We start from the raw sequence: 22,217 nt of genomic DNA, 5'->3' as shown, positions 1-22,217 counted from the left end.
AGGACACGGAGAGCTCTTTTAGTCTCAGCATACACCAGCCATATGGCCCAGTGATTCCAGTCTGGGGTATTTAGAGAAGTGCTCGCACAAAACATGGACGTGAATGTTTATAAGAGCGTTATTCATAACCATCAAAAACGGGACACACCCACATGTCCTTCAGTAGGTGAATGGTCCTCTGTGGTGAGTGACATCATGGAATATTACGCAGCAATGGAAAAGGAACGGCCTGTTAACACACCACAACAACTTGGGTAAACCTCAAAATAGTTATGCTCAATGAAAAAAGTCAGTCTCAAAAGGTTTCCTACACTATGATTCCGTTTTTCACAACATTCTTGAAAAGAGAAAGCTATGGAGATACAGAACAGATTTAAAAATTAATGTTAATTTTAAAAATATAAAAAATAGCCCAGTTTTATCAAACTATGTGGCCATGTGTCTTTGACAAGTTACTTAACCTCTCCAAATCTCGATTTATTTACTTGTAAAGTGTAGAAAGCACTCTTCGTCTTGAAGCGGTGTTATGAAGATGAAATGAGATGTTATAAAGCCTGTACCTGACATACAGGTGGCTCCTCTTTTTCTTTCCCATGGTGATATTTCTCACTGGGAGCAGATTCTTTTTGGTTATTATCATCTCTCTGTCTGTTTTTTTAAAATATGTTTTTATTGATTTTTAGAGAGAGAGGAAGGAGGAGGGAGAGAGAGAAACATCTATCGGTTGGCTGCCTCCTGCACACCCCCTACCGGATATCTAGCCCACAGCCCGGGCATGTGCCCTGACCAGGAATCGAACTGTGACCTCCTGGTTCAGAAGTGGATGCTCAACCACTGGGCCACACTGGTCAGGCCGTATTTTGTTATTTTTTATCATCCTCAATTTTCCAGTTTTGCCTCAGACAAGGGAAAGAAATTCAAGATATAATTTTGCCTTGATAAATATCAACTTCCATTTGATAACTACCAATTAGCGCGTACCTCTGTGAAGCGGGGAGCAGGAATGGTATTTGGGGAAAGGTATTGCGGCAGTCTTACAGGCGTCTGGGTATTGGGTCAGTGTGTTCATCAGACTCATCAGTGTTGGAAATGTTTTATAATTAGTACTTTGTTCTTTAAACACATAAATACTAATTTTAAAATTTAAATGTGAGAGCCAGCGCCTTCCCTCCACCCACTCTGTCCTCATCAATCACCGTAAAGAATGAGTTATTGGGTTTTTCACTCAGAAAATGTAATTACTTTGCAATGAAATGTTAATGCTATGTTCTATTCTTAAAGGCACTTGTTCCAGTGACAAAGCTATGTCCTAATAGAGTTGCTAAATTTTCTTGTAAGTCATTCTTTTAATATTTTATATTCGCCAGATGAGCTGGGGATGAGCTGGGGCTTCTTTGTTTTTTACAAACAGGACTATCTCGGCAAAAACTCACCATCAGGCTGTGAACTTCAACATCTTCGAGGGCATGGTTTGCCACGGGGTGCCCCTAGTGACCATTTCCAGGGGCAAAGTGGTGTATGAAGCTGGAGTTTTCCATGTCACAGCAGGAGATGGGAAGTATATTCCTCGCAAACCATTTGCTGAATATGTTTACCAAAGGATCAAGCAGCGGGACCAGGTGAGTGTGCCTGAGTGACTGTTACCTGGGGCGGGGCTGTCACCCGCTCCTGGATGTTGTTGGTGTTGTTGTCACATACACTCAATTTAATACATCCCTGGGACATCAGAACTGATAGGAAAGGTTCCAAACAAATACCAATTTTCAAAGAAGGAATCATTATGGGATGGTTGCATTTTCCCTTATGGATTGATGTCTATTCAGGGTTTCCTGATGGACCCATGTCAGGTTTTCCCAGGCAAGTTCAGGACCTCTGGGGGCCTTTGGCTATTGGGTTAGTCAGGGTATTCTCAGAAGCAGACTCCCCATGAATAAAGGTCTGACTTTTTTTTATTAGGGAAGACACTTGTGAGAGAACACGGGAGGAAGCCAGGAAAGTCTGGGAGGGCCTCAGAGTACAATTCAAGTTTGAATCCAGTGAGAGAACGAAGGAGAGTACAAGGGTACAAGCATCCTAGACTGCCACACAGTCTGAGACAGACTGAACAAGGTCTTCAGGCAGCAATTGAACCAAGTCTCCTGTCAATCAGCTGCATGGCATGATGTCATTGGCTTGGAGAAGCTGTGGGAGGCGTGGCCTCCCTTCAAACAAGGGAATGGAGTTCAGAGTTTAGCAATGGCCCCTTGAAAAATTATGCTCCCTGTAGTTGAATGTCAGACCATCAGAGCAATGGTGGAGTTTGGGGTCAGGTAGATCTACACTATTTTAGGCATGCTAGTGCATTAATGGTTTTGCAATAACAATAATAGTTCATCATTATTACTATCTCTTGTTCTGAGCACTTGCTATCTGCCAGGCACTGTACTAGGTAGTTTATATTCATTATTTTACTTACTCTGTACAACAAACCATGAGTAGATATTAATATCCCCATCTTACATAGAAATCTGAGTCTCAGCAAGATAAAATATTATTCCCAGGGCTAAGCACTAAGTAAACATATGAGCTAGGATTTGTGAGAGGGCCTTTCTCATTCCCACTGTATCATGAGGTCTCTGTGAAGCAAGAGAAGAAAATTATTGGGAAACTAAAAAAAAAAAAGGCGGGGGGGAGTCATTGTTTTTTAAAATGTTGGAGTGGAAATAGTATAAAAAATGGGTGAAATGAGGTTTGGGTATTATCTGAAGACATTTTTCTCTTCATTAGGCAAAGATAATTTTATATATAGAAAAAAATATCACATTAAGATTAAGAAAAAAATAGTCGTTAGAAATTCTTGATTTAAAATTCACACGCACTTTCTGAGCAGCACTGCAAAACGTATGAAGTGGAAAATTGGGTCTCTGAATGGTTTGCCTCAAAACAAGAAAAGTTCTATTGGGTGTAGAGGGCTGCCTGGGAGGCACCTGGGCATTTCCTTAATTATCATCAGCTGAACTCAGGGTGTAGGCGGAGTCACACCCTGGGAACATGCTTCCCCAATCATAGCAGCCCAGGTGTAGGCAGGGGCGGGACTAAATATGTAAATCTAGGCCTTTAAAATAAACACAATGCGTGTTGGTTGGGGTCATGCTACCTCTCCATCAGAGAGGATGGCGGCCCACCCAGCTCCCAGCTTCATGAATCTATTTCTGCCTCTTGATCTCTTTCTTTCTTTAATTTCTTAGTCCCCAGCTCCTCCACTCAGCAACCGGACCAGAACCTTTTCCGTGATGGCTCGGAAAAGAGAGAAATACCACAACAATTGGGACCTATCCACAAATTACCTGAAAGATGGGGAAGTGTGTAGCTAGCGATGGACATTACTTTGGATAAAGCACTTTTGATGTTTCTCTTGAAATTATCGTGTTTTCTTTGGATTACAAAATTCGTATTATTAACGGTTAATAATTAATCCGCACTACTAACCGGTTAATAATTAATCTGCATTATTAACCAGTTAATATTCAAGCTGCACTACTAACCAGTTAATACTCAATCCACATTAGTAACCAGTTAAAGATAATCCGCATTATTAACTGGTTAATAGTTAATATGCATCGTTAACCGGTTAACTATTAATCCGCATTGTTAACCGGTTAACAGTTAATGCTCATTGTTAACCGGTTTGGATGATAAATTATACGTCCATGCTAGGTTGAAAGATACATCATGCAGTCAGGCTTGAAAAGCTAACCAGGAGAGAGAAAAGCACAGAGACCAAGGACCTGAAAGGGAGGATGTGGACAGAGAGTGGGGCACTAAATGCATTTCAAGTTTCGGGGGTGGCTGGGCTCCCAGTGACCACAATGTCCAGGCGCTGGGGAGCAGAAAGGGAAGGCTGGCCTTCATTTCCCCTTGTCAATACCCTCAAGGTGATGACAGGATCCAGGCTGAAGAAAAGCCCTGAGTCAGCAGTGAGCCAACATGGAAGTCCCACAAAGCATCTAAGCAGCACAGAAAGGGGACAGGGGCTCAGACTGGTGAGCGAAGGGCAGGGGTCCTGCCACAGAGTGCGAGTGGTGGCAGTGCGCGCAACACTACGTGTCAAGATCCACAGCTGTAGAGACAGTCTCTGTTTTTTTCTTTGCTTTATCCTCTGTGCCTGGGGCTGTGTATGTGCATTAAATATCTATTGAATGAGTGAGGGAAGTGCTTTGTATCTGAGAAATCTCATGCATCTGGGAGAGGGGTTTTATTCCCTCCATTTCATAGATGAGTGAGTAGGCTAGGGGCGGGGGTGGGGGGGGCGGAGAGGAGGGAAGGGGGGAGGAGGGGAGATTTATTAGCCTGCCAGTTTCCTACAGCTAGTGAATGGCAAGGCTAGAATTCAAACTTAGTTCTGTCCTGATCCAAAGCTCACATTATTGATCCCCACAACATATTAGCTTGAGTGGTCAAAATAAGACCTACAGGAATTTGTTATGGTTTACATCCATATGATTTACATGTACAAACATATGTATTTAGTTGTAAAGAGCCTATTATATCACAGGCATTATTCTAACCGCTATTTATATTTAATTCTCTCCGCATGGAATCCTCACAACCACCCTATAGAGTAGGTGCTCTTGTTATCCCCAGTTTACAACTCAGGGCACTGGAACACAGTGCTGAGTCACATGCCCAGACTATCTGGTTCTGAGCCCACGCCCTGGATCACGGTGACTTGCTACTTCTTGACTTGTCAGTGAATTTGTGTGCGTGTTTGTCAACAGTATGGTTTGGTTGCTTCTCATGAGCTCCTGTGTTTATAAAGCCCAGACTTCAGCTCTCCTCACGCACTGAATGAACTCTAGCTGGCCCAGCCAGGGTTCTGCTGCACCGTCGGTCGCTGGAGATGTGAGATTCTGTGGGAGGCCTGTTACACACGGTGGCGATTGGGAAAATGAGGAAGAAAAAAACAAACATTAAAATTGCTAGAATCTGAACCGAAATGTTGAGAGTCTTAGGAGAGGAATTCTGATGTCAAGAATGACCGAAAGGACAAGCTGGGACTAGAACTCAGAAGGGTGTGAGGATACGGCAGAGGCCCCGGGGAAAGCTGCCGTGGAAAGAATGATCATTACAAAGTGCTTCCTGGGCCTTTGTCTGATGCAGACTAACGCCGGCAAAGAGTGGGCGACACAGGTGCTGGAGGCTGCTGGGCATTTCTGTGAAAGGGCAGGGCTTGGGAGATACGATAAGTTCATGAGATTTCTTTTCCGTCTAACAATTTATTAAGGGAGCTGCACTTGGCTCTGAATTCAAGAAGTCAATAAACAAGTCACAAGAGACAAATGAAATGTGTTTGTTTTGTTTTTTTTTCCAGACTTGCACACCTACCCCCGTGGAGCGTGAGCCCTATAAGGGAGAAGTTGTCCTACTGAAATAGACACAAAAGACTCCACCGCTGGGACCAGGAAACAAAACTACCCTCACTGTGTGCTGTTGGTAAGGGACGGTGGACAAGGAAAGTATTCCAGCATGACAACAGATGAAATTAGCATCTCTTTCTTCATAACCATTTGAAGAGTTCATGGTCACGGTCAAAGGCTTCAAAGGGACATGAGACTCAAGGACAGTTTAGCCAAGGGAAGAATAACAGACCTCCTGACGCAGAACACTGAGATAAGCCTCCAGATTGAAGGAGGCCTTGGGCCAGCTAGAGATTTATTCTCTGAGATGTTAGGAAGTAGTCACCAGAGCCATGGAGAATCAAACATGAGCAAGAAGCAGTAGCTGGTGACACAGTAGACCTGTCATTGAGGAAAGTTGGCACCACTTAAAACAGGGAGGACAAGTTCATGGTCAAAATTTATTATTTAAGACTTTATCTGGAAAGATAAATCTTCATATTGTGAAGGCAAATACATTCTAGAACTTAAAGTGAATGAAAAATGAATCATGTGGCTTTGCAGGGTATAATTTTTCAGGAAAATTATTTGATAGTATTTGATATATTTTATTTCACACTTAGTTTTTGGAATAATATTATAGATATGGTCATTTTTTTGGGGGGAAATGTTAGTGCTTCATCAATTTTTCTCTTAGTATTTTGACATCCAGAACTTTCTTTTTTAAAGTACCTTGCACATTTTCTTTCTCTCTCTCTCTCTCTTTTTAGTAGTTTTCTGATCTTGCAAAGCCAGGTATCTATCTGACAGTGGCTTGCTGTGACTTAAGCATCTCTCTAACATATCTTCCACTGACTTCATGAAATCTACATTGTTGTCTCAGTTTTGCAATTTCACTAGACTGAATTGTTAAAGCTTGTGATACATTTTCAGATGTCTCAGAACAGCACAATCTGCAAAACTCTTACATAAAAGGTTGACATGATGATGAATAGATGTTTGTGTTAATTAGGGACACTTTGTCAGAGGAGTAGCGTTAGCCTGCACATTTGCACATGATGATAACCTGTGCTTTCTTCCACCAAACCCGTGACTCGAGCAACGCGGCTTTGTGCACTCCGGGCTGTCATCGCATTACTGAGGGTCCTGAGTCTTTCCCAATGCGATGTAGCCAAGCATTTCAGCTTTGTTGTCATTCCCTAACTATTGAAATTATCCTGGCAATCCGGGAAGACGGTGTCAAAAATTCGGAGGAAGACTTAGCAGGAGGAAGCAATTGTATTGAGTGCTGTGACCTGCTTCTGCAGCATTGGCAGGAGCAGGGTTGGTGTTTACTTTTATGATAGCATTTCTGGAGGGTTCGGGCTGAGCTCCCGTCTGTTTGTGAGAGGGAACGTTACGCTGAGCTCCTTTTATTCGGTTCAAAAGCAAAGTCAGAGAAGAGGATGCTGCTGTTGCCATCACAGTTAACCGCTGTCAGCCACGGAGAAGCCAGCCTCATCTCGGCTCCCCGAGAGCCTTTTGAAAGAATAATCGCTCTAGGCCTCTTTGGTTTCCTTTCAGAAGCAATCACTGTGGCTCTCCCTGTGACTTTGCTGCTGTGTGAGACGGAAGACATAAATGAATATTATTGTGATGGAAAGTCTGTGTGAAAATTCACTGATGATACTTCAAAATGTCATCTTCGCTTGTACCAGGTTTCTTACTGCGAATTTCTAAAGATCCCTTTTTTGTGTTTCAAGTTGTTTTTCAATGGAGGCATTTGCTTAAAAATAGCACACTGTGATCTTACCTTCTGTTGTCAGTAATAAACATTTAGCTCCTCATTTTATATCCTGTGATCTACGGTATGTGTGTCCTTTCCTAACTAGTAGCCTGGGGATTCTGGGAGGTTGGTTTTGATTCAAATGCATAATTTCCTGTGTGACATTTGCTTCAGCAGTGCCTGGAAATCGGGTCCCTCAGCAAACACCACGTAATCAAACTGGATACTCAACCTGAGGATAACCCCAAGGTAAATGATCCATTCACACCCACGAAGGCCGGATCTGAGAGAATTCGGCGGAATCAGAATGGCCTAACGATGCCCTGTCTCCCCTCTGCTCCCTGGTCTGCACTGGGACCCTTCTGTGTGTGCAGAGAAGCTGAGCTGTATTTCTTCTCCTAGGACCTAAGTGAACCGGTCAAGAGGGGTTATTTATTTATTTTTATTTTAAAAAATTTATTTCTATTGATTTCAGAGAGGAAGGGAGAGGGAGCGAGAAATAGAAACATCAATGATGAGAGAGAATCATTGACCAGCTGCCTCCTGCACACCCCACACTGGGGAGCAAGCCTGCATCCCAGGCATGTGCCCTGACCCGGAATTGACCTGTGACCTCCTGATTCATAGGTTGATGCTCAACCACTGAGCCACACTGGCCAAGCAAGAGGGATTTTTTAAAAATGTGGATCAGGGAAAACTCAGGGTAATTATGCTCTCATTGCAGGCCCATCTGCCCCTGCCTCACACTGAGATCAGGGTGCATCGGCACATTGGCCAAAGGGGACTAGGAATACGGGAGTAGGAATCCAGCTACTCAGTTGTAATTTGTACTGAGCACACGGGAGAAAGGACACTGAACTACACCTAAGGGAGAACCATGGCTCTTTTTTTCTCGGGGACGAAATACCTTAAAATACTTGATTCCTTTTCTCTCTGCTTTGGTTGACAATAGAAACTCTGCAATGAGATGACTGAATCCTCAAGAAAAAAATAATTCAATTGCCTTCTTATTTAGAAGCCACTTCTCACTCATCCTTTTTTATTCAGCTGAAATATCACCCCCTCTCCGAGGCTTCCCTGGCTCCAACAGGACGGGTATGTCCCACTTTTATGTTCTCCATAGCAGGGCCCAGCCAACACCCCATCACAGCACCATCATCTCATTGCACAACAATGACCTGCTTTACTGTCTGTCTCCTCCTGGGAACTGACAGCTCATGCAGGGCAGGGCCTGTCTGGTTCACTGTTATTCCCCCAGCAGGTAGCTGAGGGTCTGGCAATTGATTGGCATTCAATGGGTACTTCATCTTTAAATAGAGGAGGAGGTGGAGGAGTTCCTACTAAGCTCCTAGATTGGTATCGATGACGTTAGTAAGCATTCTCGACAAAAATGGATACAAATGTTGTGGAGCATTTTGGTGTAAGGAAGCTCTAAATGAAGAATACAGATTCATTATCAGTTTGATAGATCTGTTTGGGAGGATGAAGTAGCTATAGGATTCTGTGCTAACAGAGTCATCTGAAATGATTATGAGGATCCCTTTAGCGCTTTTATTAGGCTTTGTCACAAATGTTTTGCAGAAATGTAGTCTAAATAACAATGTAAGGCAATAGGAGAGCATGATTTAAGCTATTAATATCTTTTCCAGGATTGCCTCTGGTATACGGAGCCTCTGACAGGGTTGAGTTTGAGCAAATAAAGTCATCAGTCACACACCCCTGTTATTGCCCCTGCCACGTGCCAGTCCCCCTTCCTGGGCTCTGAATTCCTCCACCCAGATACCATGTCTTATTCATCTTTATATCTCCAGCGCCTCACATGAGGCCAGGCCAAGAGCAGGCACAGCTGTGGGAGACAGTTTGCAGGTCCTCAGTAAGTTAATGGAATCATCCTAGGACCTACCAATTCTATTCCTAGGTCATATAATGGACAATAGGTATTCACAAATGCTTAGAATAGCGTGATTCATCATAGCAGAAATGTGGAAGCAAACCAAATGTTAAGTAAAGGCAGCCAGACACAAAAACCACATATTGTGTGCTTCCATTTAGAGGAAATATCCAGAGTCAGTAAATCCATAGAGACAAAAAGCAGATTAGTGGTTGCCAGGGGCTGGGAGCAAGGGAAGAACAGAGGGTGACTGCTTTGGGGGATGATAAGAATGTTGGGAAATTAGAGAGTGGCCGCAGTTGCACAACACTGTGAGTTTATGAAAAGCCACTTTAAAATGGTCACACCGGTAAATTTTATGTGTATTTTACCACAATAAAAAACAAAACAGAACAAAAAGGATGGGCACATATAACCATTTTCAAATAAGTTGGCTAATGTGAGGGATTCGGGAGTTGAGGTGGTTGGAAAATTTGAAGGAAAGGTGGAGAGAGCAGAGCTGAAAAGCAGATGTCTCCTAGTGCAATGCCACTCTCTGAGGAGCCCAGCTGCAGCCCCTCCGCGCCCCTCTCCGAGCTTAAAAACCAAGTCCTTCCGATGATCAGAGGCAGACTGAGAAATGCTCAGAGATTATGACTCAGCAATAGTCACTGTGGAAAAGTGCTAGCTGGTTATGGAACCAGTTTCGTTATTCTGAGTAGTTATAACAGATTTCCCCCCACCCCCTTCCCTGGACCTACTGGGAAAGGGGGAAATGGAATTCTTTGAAGGCCATTGGCTTTACACGAAAAAGGAAGCACGGCAGAGTAGGAGTGAGGCGTGGTGTGGGCAAAGGTCAAAGCCCAAAGGGCAGTGCCTCCTGCACCATAGGGCACAGGACATGGGCAGGTGCTCTGTCTTTTAAAATATATTTCATTGATTTTTTACAGAGAGGAAGGGAGAGGGATAGATAGTTAGAAACATCAATGAGAGAGAAACATTGATCAGCTGTCTCCTGCACACTCCCTACTGGGGATGTGCCTGCAACCAAGGTACATGCCCTTGACCGGAATCGAACCTGGGACCTTTCAGTCTGCAGGCCGACGCTCTATCCACTGAGCCAAACCGGTTAGGGCAGGTGCTCTGTCTTTACTGCCTCTGGAGTTATCCACTTTCCCACTCTGCCTACTCCTCACACTGAAACCCTGGGGCCTGGGAACCTTCAGGAAGTGAGTTTGCTCAGGGTCATGGTACATGCAGAGTTGTGTGTTGACTAGGCTCCTGAGATCCTGCCCAAGAGCCTGTCCTCTCCACTGTCCTCTGTTCCTTTCCAGCTGTGTGACCTTGGGCAAGTCACTCAACCTCTCTGAGCTGCAGTTTCCCCATCTGGAAGTGATAACATTCACGCAGTCTTATCATTCGCAGAGCTATTGTGAGGCACACCCGAGATAAGTCGCTGACATTGGGGTGAAGCCTGTCAGATGCCAGACACAGGTAAGAGACAGCTCATTCCCAGAGCGGATTCAAGGGCCAGGCTTCAGATTCTCCAGCCAGGAGGCCAGAGTCCAGAGGCTTAACCATTCTAAGCCTCAGGCGCCTCCTGGGTAAATGGGGACCGTAGCTCCGTCATCAGCTTGTGGTGAGGTTCCGAGGAGGAGGAGGAGGGGGTACACAGGAAGTAGCCAGCACTGAGCTGGAAGGAGTGAGTGGTTGGTAAATGACAGGTTTGCAGCCAGCTCCATTTCCCTTCGTCACTGCCGGCCCTGGGAAAGGGACTTCTGGAAGGAACGCCAGTCAGCCCAGCCTCCCACACACCCGTGTTCCTGTTCGTCCCTGTCCTGTTGAGCAAGATTCCAGCTGGGCCTGTCGCAGACTCAGGCTCAGTGACTGCGACCCCCTCTTCCCCCAAAGCTGAGCACCCCAGGCTGCAGAATGAGGGGTGCAGGAAGCGCTGGGATTTCAGGAGGTCCTGAATGAAAGCTTTTTCTGGTTGTGGGTGTTTGGTTTTTTCCTTCCTTTCTTTCTTTTTTTTTTTAATTTTTATTTTTTTATTATTATTATTTTGGTAGGTAATGAAGGGAAAACGGAGCCTCTTGAATCTTAACTGTAGGATCCTAGAATCTACCATTATGCCCCTGGATTTCCTGGGAAAGGGGGAAATGGAATTCTTTGCTTAAAGGCCACTGGCTTTACAGGAAAAAGGAAGCACGGCAGAGTAGGAGTGAGGCGTGGTGTGGGCAAAGGTCAAAGCCCAAAAGGCAGTGCCTCCTGCACCACAGGGCACAGGACACGGGCAGGGAGCCCGGAGCCTGGCGTGAAAAGAGGCTCCATCATTTCTCCCAGGCTGTATGGCCTGGGGAAAGTCACGCAGCCTCTCTGAACCTCCGTTTCTTAATCCGTGAAATGAAAACGGTAATACCCACCCTGTATACTGCATTGTCAAAAGAACCAAATGAAGTTTGTGAACAATAAAACAATGTGCACGTAACGAGTAGAAGATGATTACCTCAATGTCATGCTCAAAACATTGGTTACTCTGGAAAGTTAGTTTGTAGTAGGAAATTCAGAATGAAAGAACGTATAAAGGCCATAGGAGATTTTAAAGTAGATTGATGAGATCATGGTACTAACAGAAGGGCATTTTTGAGGGGAGGGTGCCAAGAAACAGAGAGAAGAGCTGGGACCTCAACAAGTAGTGATGGGGGCGGGGGGAAGCCATCAGGCCCCCCTGAAGGAAGCTGGGGGCTTTGTTCACTGATGTGCTGAGTCATGGGGTTGGGGAACAGTCCATGATGTGTTTTCTGTGAGTCATTGTACCATCCATATCGAAGGTCACATGCAAAAGCCAGAGCCAGGAACAGGCATGCCAGCCGAGGCTAGGACTGTGTCCAAGAATCTGTGGAGAAGATGCGCTGGCCCAGGAGGATGGTGAAATGAGTTGGACACTCCGGGCAAGTTCAGAGAAAGCCCAGCGAGAGGCCATGGAGGAGGTCAGAATGAGCACTCAGCTGACTGGGCAGAGGAGACTGCCGGCAAGCAGAAGGACCCGCCCTGAGGCTGGGGTTGGAGGCCAGAAAGAGCAAGAAGTTTGGAAGGAGCTGAAATCCATGGCAAGGCGGTGGGAATGCTACTCAGCCAGGAAGGAAACCTGCCAGGCCCCTGGCATAGCGTCAGAGCTGCAGGGCAAAGGGAGGGCTGATTCCCAGGAGTGAGACACCTGGATTGTGTCTTGGTCTTGCTCCTCCGAGAGCAGTTAGGGACAGCAGGCTCCTTGTGACCTGGAGCTATGCCTCATTCCTCTCTGTAGCCTTGCTGCCCAGCACAGAGCCTGATGTTCAGAGGGTACTCAGTCAATGTGCCTTGGAATGAACCAACAAATGGATGGCAAATGAATAAGGCCACATTCAAAATACCAACATGTTTAGAACTTTATTTCTCTTTTTGGCAGACTTTGGGCTTCTTTCTAGTGCCAGATAGCTAATGTGGACAGCACCTGATTGTCCCTCCTGCGTCCTCCTGGTCATTGACCACGTCTCAGGTCTCCGTCCCTGCTCTTTATATTGTGTATGTTCTCAAGATGGCTGTGCTCCATTTAGTGGCTTGTTCCCATGACAACTTGTTCCTTCATACCGTCTAGTTCCCAGGCATTGCCTACTGTACCTTATTCAGTTCCCAGCCTTGCTTACATCCTGTCCTGATGCCGAACATCTTCCATTAAGGGAACATCATCTTTTCAGAAATTAACTTTAAAAATGTAATTAAACAGATTATGGCATGTTGTGTGTTTTTTTCAACTAGAAGTAAAAAATTTCTCCACCACTTCCTTGCCAAGAAACAAGTTTCCTTGTCAGCTGTTTTCATCGACTCTTTTCAAAACTTTTTTTCTCCACACGTATTGAAAGCCAGCCTTTAGGAGAAGCATTTGGCTCCCCAAATAATTTGGCTCTCAAACTTTCACCTACTCCCGTGGACTCTACCCCCTGCTGGCCACTGTCATGGTCACACTGCCAGCAGTCTCACCTTCGATGCTGAAGATCTGAACCATCTCCAAAAACTGTAGGCACAAGAGTCGTGACACACATTCAATTTTACTGTCAGCTTTGTTAGTCTGGTCCATTTGTGCTTTTAGGGCTCCCATCATGGTTTTCATCACTTTACTGAAGAAGGATCCATCTGACCCATCCTTGGGACTCATCTTGCTCCACTCCTTGAGTGTGTCTTGACCATGGTCTCTTCCTCAGCGATAATACTTGTGAGACTTTTAGGAAAGTACTCAGAAAGGGCCAGCTAATGCCGGTTGAGGGTCATCTCGTCTTTCTTCTCAAGATGGACATTCACATGAGCTCCCAGAACTCTCTACCACGCCCCTTATGGCCAGCTGTGGATAGGCTTGTCCTTGGTCCAGCAACCAGACCTGTCCATCACTTGAGGCCCTTCACCACCGACCACCCTTGCCTTCCAGTGACACACCACGTTGGTCCAGGCATTTGGTATCTCTCACTTATAAGGTCTCTCGTGGCTCAATTCAGTGTACTGCTGAGCTGTCCTGGCTAGATCCGTCCCTCAGTGCTCAGAGAGCTTCTACATAGCGACCATTTATTGTGGCTGAGGTATAACACCAAGTTCCTTAGAACGGCTTCCCTCTGACTGTGCATCAAAAATCCAATTTTGATTTCTCCTGCCCTTTTCATACCTGCATTTAGAGCCAACATGCACCAGAGGATGTGGAAAGCTCATCCTATCTGTGCAGCTATACCATGACTAAAAAATATTTTCTAAAGTGTTAGTCTGGCCCTAGCCGGTTTGGCTCAGTGGATAGAGCACCGGCCTGCAGATCAAAGGGTCCTGGGTTTGATTCTGGTCAAGGGCATGTACCTTGGTTGTAGGCTCCTCGCCAGCCCGGGCCTTGGTCAGGGCTCATACAGGAGGCAACCAATCGATGTGTTTCTCTCACATCAAAGTTTCTCTCTGTCTTTCCTTCTCTCTTCCACTCTCCCTAAAAAATCAATGGAAAAATATCCTTGGGTGGGGATTAATAAAAAAATAAAAAATAAAAAGTCTACATACTGTACATGGGGGAATTCATGTGGGGAAATTCGTCTTTGCTGGTCGTTCACTATACTGGGTTGAATTGTGTTCCCTCCAATAATATGCCCAAGTCCTAATCCTCAGTACCAGCAAAGGTGATCTTATTTGGAAAGAGGGTCTTTGCAAGTGTAATTAAGTAAAGATGTGGTCATACTGGATTGGGGTGGGCCTAATCCAACCACTGCTGTTCTTACCCGAAGAGAGAATACTGACACAGGAGGAACGAAGCCTGGCATGTGAAGACCAAGGCAGAAGTTGGAGTTATGTTGCCATAAGCCACAGAACGCAAAGGCTCGCCGGCAATCACCAGAAGGGAGAAGAGACAAGGAAGGATTCTTCCCTAGAGACTTTGGAAGGAGCCCAGCCCTCCCGACACCTTGAATTCCGCTTCTAACCCTCACAGCCGTGACAGCATCTCTTCCTGTTGCTTGAAGGCACCCAGGGTGTGGTCACGTGTTAGAGCTGTCCTGGGAAACCAATTCATTCGCGACTGGAACGCTAGGTAAGGGTGAGCGGTTTGAATCTCTGCTCCTTTGTCCTGCCTCCAATGGTCAAACCTCCGAGGATAAACGGGAATTTTCTCAGTTTGTTTCTTGGGTGACAACACTTTCAGTACTTTGGGATGTGAGAAAAAAAAATGGAGTTCTTCCTTCCCTGACATAGGTAGCATTTCTATCCATAATGCGTTAAACACTTATGGTGAGACACTGCCTAAATATTTACAGCTCCTCCTGGAGTACAAAGGCCTGAGATCCTGATGAGAGTGTACCTGAGAGCCCCCTGACCAGGCCCCACACCACGGGACCCTCCCCTCAGGCCCAGCTAGTGAATTAAACGTGATCATCCGAGTTAATTCATCACCTGCAAGGGCAGCAGACACCTAGGGGTTGGGAGGTGATAGGTCATGGGAATTATGAATGGCCATTGTAGAATGTCTCCTGAGGAAGCTCTGAACAAAGTGCTTTTAAAATTATTTTTGGTTTTATTTTGGAGAGAGAGTCCCAGAGCTGGGACGCTGAAGTAGGGGTGGAAGCAGTGGTTTGGTGAGAAGTGATGGGGGCAGCCGCCACTGGAAGGGGGCGGTTAAGGGATGCGCAGCAACGGAGCGGGTTGTGTTGGCTGGAAGCAGACTGACAGAGGAAACTGACTCCCAACCTGAGAAACTCTGGAAAGTACTTGGGTTGCTGGATGTGATGGGGCATTGATCTTTGAGTTCAAGAAGGGCAAGAAAGAGGGGAGCGAGGGTGAGAAGTGACAGAGCTTGGGAGCGCCTTTAAAGGCATCGAGGTGCCACATTTTGCAGACCAAGAACTTTGAGGCCCTGAGAGGGGAAGCTATGTAACCACCGTTCCAGGGCTAGCAAAGGGCAGAGCCCAACTCAGAATCCCGTGCTGTTTCCAGATGAGAAATCAAGACCTGGAAAAGTGGGAGGGCTTAGCTCTAAGGAGGTGGGTTTTGGAGAACCCCACTTCAGAGCTGGGAACACACACGTTTCCCAAAGGAGACTGTCTGGGGCTCAGGGTTCGACCTCTACTCTACTTTTCAAAATGAATATCTGAATTCATCCTGAACATGTGAAGAGTAGGCAAGTTCCTCTAAACACCTAGGTGCTTGGCTGTTTCGGGAAAAGTCAGCTGATCTGTGAGAAAGTGAGCAAAATGCCCCCCTTTCATGCTCAGGCTGGGCAGCCCCATCTACCTGGCCAGCTGCACAATTTATATGATCTACACACCCCCGTGGGCCCTGGAGTTTTCGACCCCGGGGATGGGGGGAAGGAGGGCAGAGGCCCTGAGCCTGGGGCTGAGAGTTGGGACTGTAATATCAGGGGGTGAAGAAGCTAACCAAGGAACCCCGAGACAAGCAGGGCCAGGGAGCCCAGGTCATGGAAACAAAAGTCTTGACCAAAAATTCAGGGACAGAGTTTCCATCTGTTTTCAGGTGAAGTGGCAGGATATGGAAACCGGGGGGACAAAAGGGGGGAGGGGGGAGGGTCAATCCTCCAGTACTGCACAGTGGTGATGACTTATGCAAAACATCCTCTTTCCTATTTTTAACGGGAGCACAGAAGCTGCGTCAGAGGCCTGGCTGCTGACTCATCCAGCTGAGGCGCCTTTCTCTGAATTGCACAAATGCCATCTACACAGGCTGCAGAGCTTTGGAGAAGCAAAGACAGCGACGCCTGCGCAGAGGGGCAATTGTAGAGCGTTCTGAGTGAGAGCGGGGTGTCCTGGGCCACGGCTTTCTGGAAGTTGTCTAGGACCTCATGGTTGGATGATGCCCATGCTCAGAGGGCAATCATTTATTTGTTTGAGCTGAATGAATGATCCCATGATACTTTTGCCCTCTCAAGTTTGGTGAGGACTGGTTTCCAGTGTGATGACATGGAGAATTGAGACAATTTTTCAGCAAGACTGTTTTCTGGTTGTAGAAATATTCCCGCACCGGGAGTAGACATTTTATTGGAGAAAAGGAATCAGATCCAAGAACAAAAGGTTCTGAATGCTTTACAGGAAAGAAGCACGTTGTGACCGTGGCGGGACTTGAGTGTCAGCAGACACCACAGTGATCAAAGCAGGCGGCCCTTCCCCGTGCGGCTGAGGGGGAAATGGAGCTGCTGCGGTTGCATGCGGCCCTGCTCCAGCCCCTGGGCCTCACCGCTTCAGTGCACCCCTGACTGCCAGCTGCCAGCTCCCGCATCTCTTTGCCTGGGGACGTTTTCAGAACCGAGGAAAGCCAGATGTGCCAGGGAATGAACACCACCCAGAGGCGGCAGCAGCCCACAACCAGCAACTGGCAGGAGCTGGTGTGTAAATACCCCAGCCCCCACCCTAGGCATGGGTTCCACAGTGGTTGAGCAGAGAGCAGGCTGCTGGCTTTGATAGGCAAATACCTCCTTGCAAGTTAATGATATAATAATATTGTTTTGTTTTCAATATGTGTGTGTGTCACATAGTTTACATATGTCTATATACAATGTATATACTGTCTACATAATATCTATCCTACCTAATAATAGACAAATATGCAAATTGACCGTACCTTCGCTATGCCCGCGATTGGCCAGGAGGCGCGGGGGGTGGGACTCGGGGTGGCCGGGGTGGCCGATTGGGCCAGCGGGATGCTGAGCTCGCGTCGCCAGTGGCGGCTTGAGCTCAGCATCTGTGCCATGGCTGTGCTGCGGCACAGAAGGGGCCTCTGGGGCAGCGAGCTCACGTCCCACCGCGGACCATCAAAAGCGGGGGAACTGGGTGCCTGTCCACTCAGGCACCAGGCCTTTCAGAAGCTTCCGCCGTGCCGGAGGCTTCTGAAAGGCCTGGTGCACCCAGCTTCCCCGCGATCGAAAGCGAAAGCGTGTAGGGGACCCTACACGTGCATGATTCAATCATGCACTGGGCCTCTAGTATATATAAAATAGAGAAATATGCTAATTAACTGGGACACCGTAACAGGTCTACCAGATAGGAGGAGGTTGCATGCGCAGCATCCGGGCGGGGCAGCAGGGGCCTCCGCACGCCTGCTCTGGGGGAGGGCCAGAGAGGGAGGCAGGGCCGGACCAGTAGTGGCCGTGGCTGCTGAGGGGCCTGGGGAGCGAGGCAGGGCCGGACCAGTGACCCGAGGGTGGGCAGCGCCGTGCAATTTCGAATCGTACGCTGGGCTCCCAGTATGTGTACATGTATACATACTAAATAATGTAAATATGATGTGTACGTATATTACTTTCTATTTATGGAAAGTGATACAGTTTTTCCATTTACAATGATGTTATAAAGTTGCCTTTTAGAATGAAGTTGTTTAGTAAAAATGCTGAGTTGATTACAAGAACATATAAGTAAACGGTAGAGCATGACCTTTGCTGGGATGGTGAGAAATCGTGGCGCTCCGCAGGAATGACTTGCACTGTTCCTGCTTTGTTTTGAAGAACCTCAGGTGCCTCGGGAACTGCCCCGGTGGACAAGAGGAAGGAACGCAGGCTTCCGGGCCCCCACCTGTTTCAAAGAGGGCCGCTGTGTCTTTGCTGGGATGGGAATTGATGATCTAAAGAGTGAATTGGCCCGGCCGATGTGGCTCAGTGGTTGAGCATTGACCTATGAACCAGGAGGTCACAGTTCAATTCCCAGTCAGGGCACATGCCAGGGTTGCGGGCTTAGTCCCCAGTAGGGGGCGTGCAGGAGGCGCAATTGATGATTCTCTGTCACCATTGATGTTTTTTTCTCTCTCTCCCTCTTCTTTCCTCTCTGAAATCAATAAAAATATATATTAAAGAGTGAATTGGAGGAAGGGGGTCTACAGCTAAAAAGAATAATAGGTAATCAGTTTGAAAAATTCAAATGGGGTCCAATACTCAATTGGTCAAAAAATGGAGGCGCAGGGAGTTTAAATGACATCTCCCGGTTCCCACTCAGAGGTTGTGACAGAGCCAGGACACAGCCCCATTTACAAGACTCTCAGCCATGCTCTCCCCACTGTGCTCATTTTCTGAGGAGGCCGGACTTGGTGAGGCCTTGGAGGACGGGAGGGCGTGGACGGGGAGAGAAGATGAGGTGTGCTTTACGATTGAGCAGGGCCCGGAGAGCAAAAGTGTGAAGTGGAATGCAGATGACTCTCCTGGGGGTCAGGTGGAAACAGCCTGTTGACTAAAGGGAGGGTTCAGGCAGAGGAACAGAGAGGAATGAGGTGCGGAAATAGATTGGAGGGGAGCTGGGGAATGTGACTTCACCAGGATGGGTGGGTCCAGATCTGTGAGCTGGGAAATGACACGTGAAAACCTCGCTCTGGGAGGCAGCATGATAGAGAGTAACTGTGTTCAAATGTCGCTGCCAGAACACACTGTGCACAAGTTCCTTAGCCTGTCGGTGCCTCAGTTTCTTCACCTTACAACAGCAATAACATCAGAACTCCCTTCCTGTGGTTTTGGTAAAGATTAGTGGAAATAATACACCAAAAGCAGTGCCGGGTACCCAGTAAGGGCTCAATACATATGTAACAGCCATTAAGATGTTTTCTAGGAAGGACTGAATTGTGTCGAGAGAAGGAAGTGCCTTGGCTGAGCTGGTTAGTAGCAGAGCCAGAATTAGATGTCCGTTCTTCTCCGTTCTAATTCAACACTCTTTTCTTTCATTGCACCATGTTTGAGAACAACGCATTCTTATTTTCTTGTTTGTATTATTAGCATTTCCACCTGCAAGTCATAGCATGCTTATCTCAATGCAGACATACTTCCACCGTGTTTCCTGTGGGGACAACAATTTGGATCTATTTCTTCCCCTCCCTAATTAATACATCCCATTTAGAGTGAGTACCCTGCTCACTTCGAAAAGGCAAGACTTCGCAGTTTTCAGGTCTTCAGCCTCTGACATCACAGCCTGACTTTTTAACAGTATGAAATTATGGCCATAGAACTTCATAAGTATTCTGATTGTTGTTGTGGCTGTCGAGAAAATAACATTTATTTTGATGAAAATGTTATCTTTTCCTTTTTTCATCGAATAAATCATACTTATGGCTCAAGAGTTTCTGTTGTTCTTTATGATTCATTGATCAACAATGAAAGAGCAAACAAATCAAATGCTGAAACAAATCAAATGACAGGCCGGTCTCCTAGAGTGCAGTCTCCCAAAGAATCATGGACTAAGAGATGGCAGCTTCCTCAGAGATTCTGTGACCCAGCTCCTTCCTCTTTACAGATGAGAAAATTAAGGTGAGAAAGGTGAAGTGACTTTTTTTGCAAAGTCATTCATCTGGTTGGTGGTACAGAGGGATTTTGAACCAGTTTCTTTTCTGACTGTGAATGGAGTTCTAAAAAGTCTTCCTGTATTATTAGGCAGGCCAATCCAGGTTGACACTTGTTTTTCCAAAGAAAGTTTTATTGACACACAGTCATGTTCATTAATTTCCTTGTTGTCTCTGGTTGTGTTCTCACTACAGTGGCAGAGGTGAGTACTTACAACAGAGACCACATGGCTGCAACGCCTGAAATATTTATTATCTGTCAATTCACAGAAAAGTTTGCCAATCCCTGGTGTGTATCAAGCCTGGTTGAAATATCATTCCCACCTCCTCCTCCCCCCCCTCCCCCACTTGTTTTTGTTCTTTTTGTTAAGAGTTAAAGATTAAGTGTGGTTGGACAGGGAACAATGGGAAAGGAAGAAGAAGAAAGAGCTGCCCTAGCCAGCTTTGCTCAGTGAATAGAGCGTCAGCCTATGGTCTCAAGGGTCCTGGGTTCGATTCCGGTGAAGGGCACATGCCCGGGTTGTGGGCTCGATCCCCAATAGGGGGCATGCAGAAGGCAGCCAATTAATTATTCTCTTTCATCATTGATGTTTCTTTCTCTCTCTCTCTCTCTCTCTCTCTCTCTCTCTCTCTCTCTCTCCCTCTCCCTTCTTCTCTGAAATCAATAAAAATATATTTAAAAAAATTATTGACTTCGAAGGTCTTTGTCACTATTACTGACTTTGGGTGGGAAAGCTAGTTCTTACTCCCTTGGGATGAGATATGTTTATTATTTTCTCTCTCAGGTGAATTAAGACAAAAATACAGAATGTGTGAAGATACCAACATATTCCATATTATAATTAGGATCGATTAGGTTCTAACAGAGAAAACAGCAGAAATAAAAGCTAAAAAAAGGAAAGACAAGGTTTAATATATTGAGTAGAATACTAAAAGAGATCTATTGCTATGAAGGCGTCTGGGATGACTGGATCTTACTGTCAGAGAGAAGCACAACTAGAACAGATATGCAGTCGACGAGGGCATCAGAATGACACCTGGAAGACCCTGACAGAATGCAGCCACCGCGTGGTGATTCCCGAGATGAGAAACAGTGGCTTAGACTTTAGTGCAATATCCTTTTATAAGCCATGAAAGTGAGAGGTGAAAAGGGAGCTCTATTTAATTACCTTGGGCAGTATCTGTCTGCCTCCCTAAGATTAACAAAGCACACTTCGCAATGGATGTCTCAAGAAATTCAACTTAACCATTCATTTAAATCTAAAGCGGATACGCTGCAATTAAATAAGCATTTTATCTCCCGAGTTAGACTGGTCCTAATAAGCGAGTCTACATCTTGTTTTCAAGATCAGAATTGCCTTTTGTGACAGCACCTCCTTGCTGCTCGTCCTTCCGATGGGGCAAGCACCTCAGCGCAAGGGCAGGCTGGCCTAACATAAAAACAAAACAGAAGTCTCCAGAAGTCTCGTGAACCCTTCCATGTCAGTCAATGGAAAACAAAAGAGATTCTGCTACGTCAGAACAGTGGTTATCATTTAAAGGAAATCAAAACCCCTTTACCAGCCCCTCGAGGGCCCCCCTCCTAGGGAAGTGGTGTAACCTGGGCATTCATAGTAGGCGAGGGCCGAGAGCCTGGCCATGGTTCCATAAAGGCATGGCCTGCCCAGAGCTTTTGGAATTTACCAAAAGCTACTATATGTTATTTACTGTCTGAGCATCTATCTGTCTTCCTGACTAGATTGGAAACATGCCAAATCAGGGACTGTGGTTGAGCGTATGGGTATCACCAACACCTTCTCTGTGCCCTGTTCAAATGTTCGCTGTAGATGTTGGTGATGTTGTTAGGTAGGTAAGTTAGCTAATTTGTAGAATTTAGAAAGGCAAAAGCATCCAGTTTCCTCACAAAATTGAGCAGTTGATTCTTTGTCTCAGTTAATGTGGGGAAGATCCCTCCTCTCTAGAAGGAATAAATACAACATGAGTACAAAAATCCAGACAGGGTATTCGTTTATTAATACGTACATTTGTTTCTTTAGAAAACACAATAAAACATCAGAATATTTAAATAAGCCAAAAATATAAATGCATAGTCACCTTCTCTGATCCTGTTTTGGTTCAAAGTTATGCCAATGACTCAGCATTTTACCAGAGTATGGGCTGTGGGGCTGGTCCTGAGAGATGACAATAGTTATTCCTGGGAAAACTCTTCCATGGCTCAGTAACTGGGGGAAACCCTCAGTGAAACAAGGTTAAAATAAAGCTCTCAAAGTTTTTGAATTACGCCAACATGCTTTATGAATCCTCAAGGTTAGAAGGCAGATGGTATGGATTTAGGAACATCATGTAACTCCTTTCATGGAACAACTAAGGGACTCGTGTCCTGAGGAAC

General features: G+C 46.0%; 1 protein-coding gene across 1 annotated transcript in view; it reads left to right on the top strand.

Annotated features, from left to right (window-relative positions):
* The window catches only part of DPYS (dihydropyrimidinase), a 70,124-nt gene extending 64,711 nt beyond the window's left edge, over window positions 1-5,413 (top strand). Inside the window, exons 8-9 of the mRNA XM_008148468.3 lie at window positions 1,412-1,619; window positions 5,351-5,413. Coding sequence (XP_008146690.3) covers window positions 1,412-1,619; window positions 5,351-5,413 — 271 coding nt within the window. The remainder of the gene's footprint in view (window positions 1-1,411; window positions 1,620-5,350) is intronic.
* Window positions 5,414-22,217: the final 16,804 nt, after the last annotated feature.

This window comes from Eptesicus fuscus, chromosome 19 (genome assembly GCF_027574615.1).
Source record: "Eptesicus fuscus isolate TK198812 chromosome 19, DD_ASM_mEF_20220401, whole genome shotgun sequence".
Classification (NCBI taxonomy): domain Eukaryota; kingdom Metazoa; phylum Chordata; class Mammalia; order Chiroptera; family Vespertilionidae; genus Eptesicus; species Eptesicus fuscus.
This window is presented reverse-complemented; position numbering and strand designations above follow the sequence as displayed.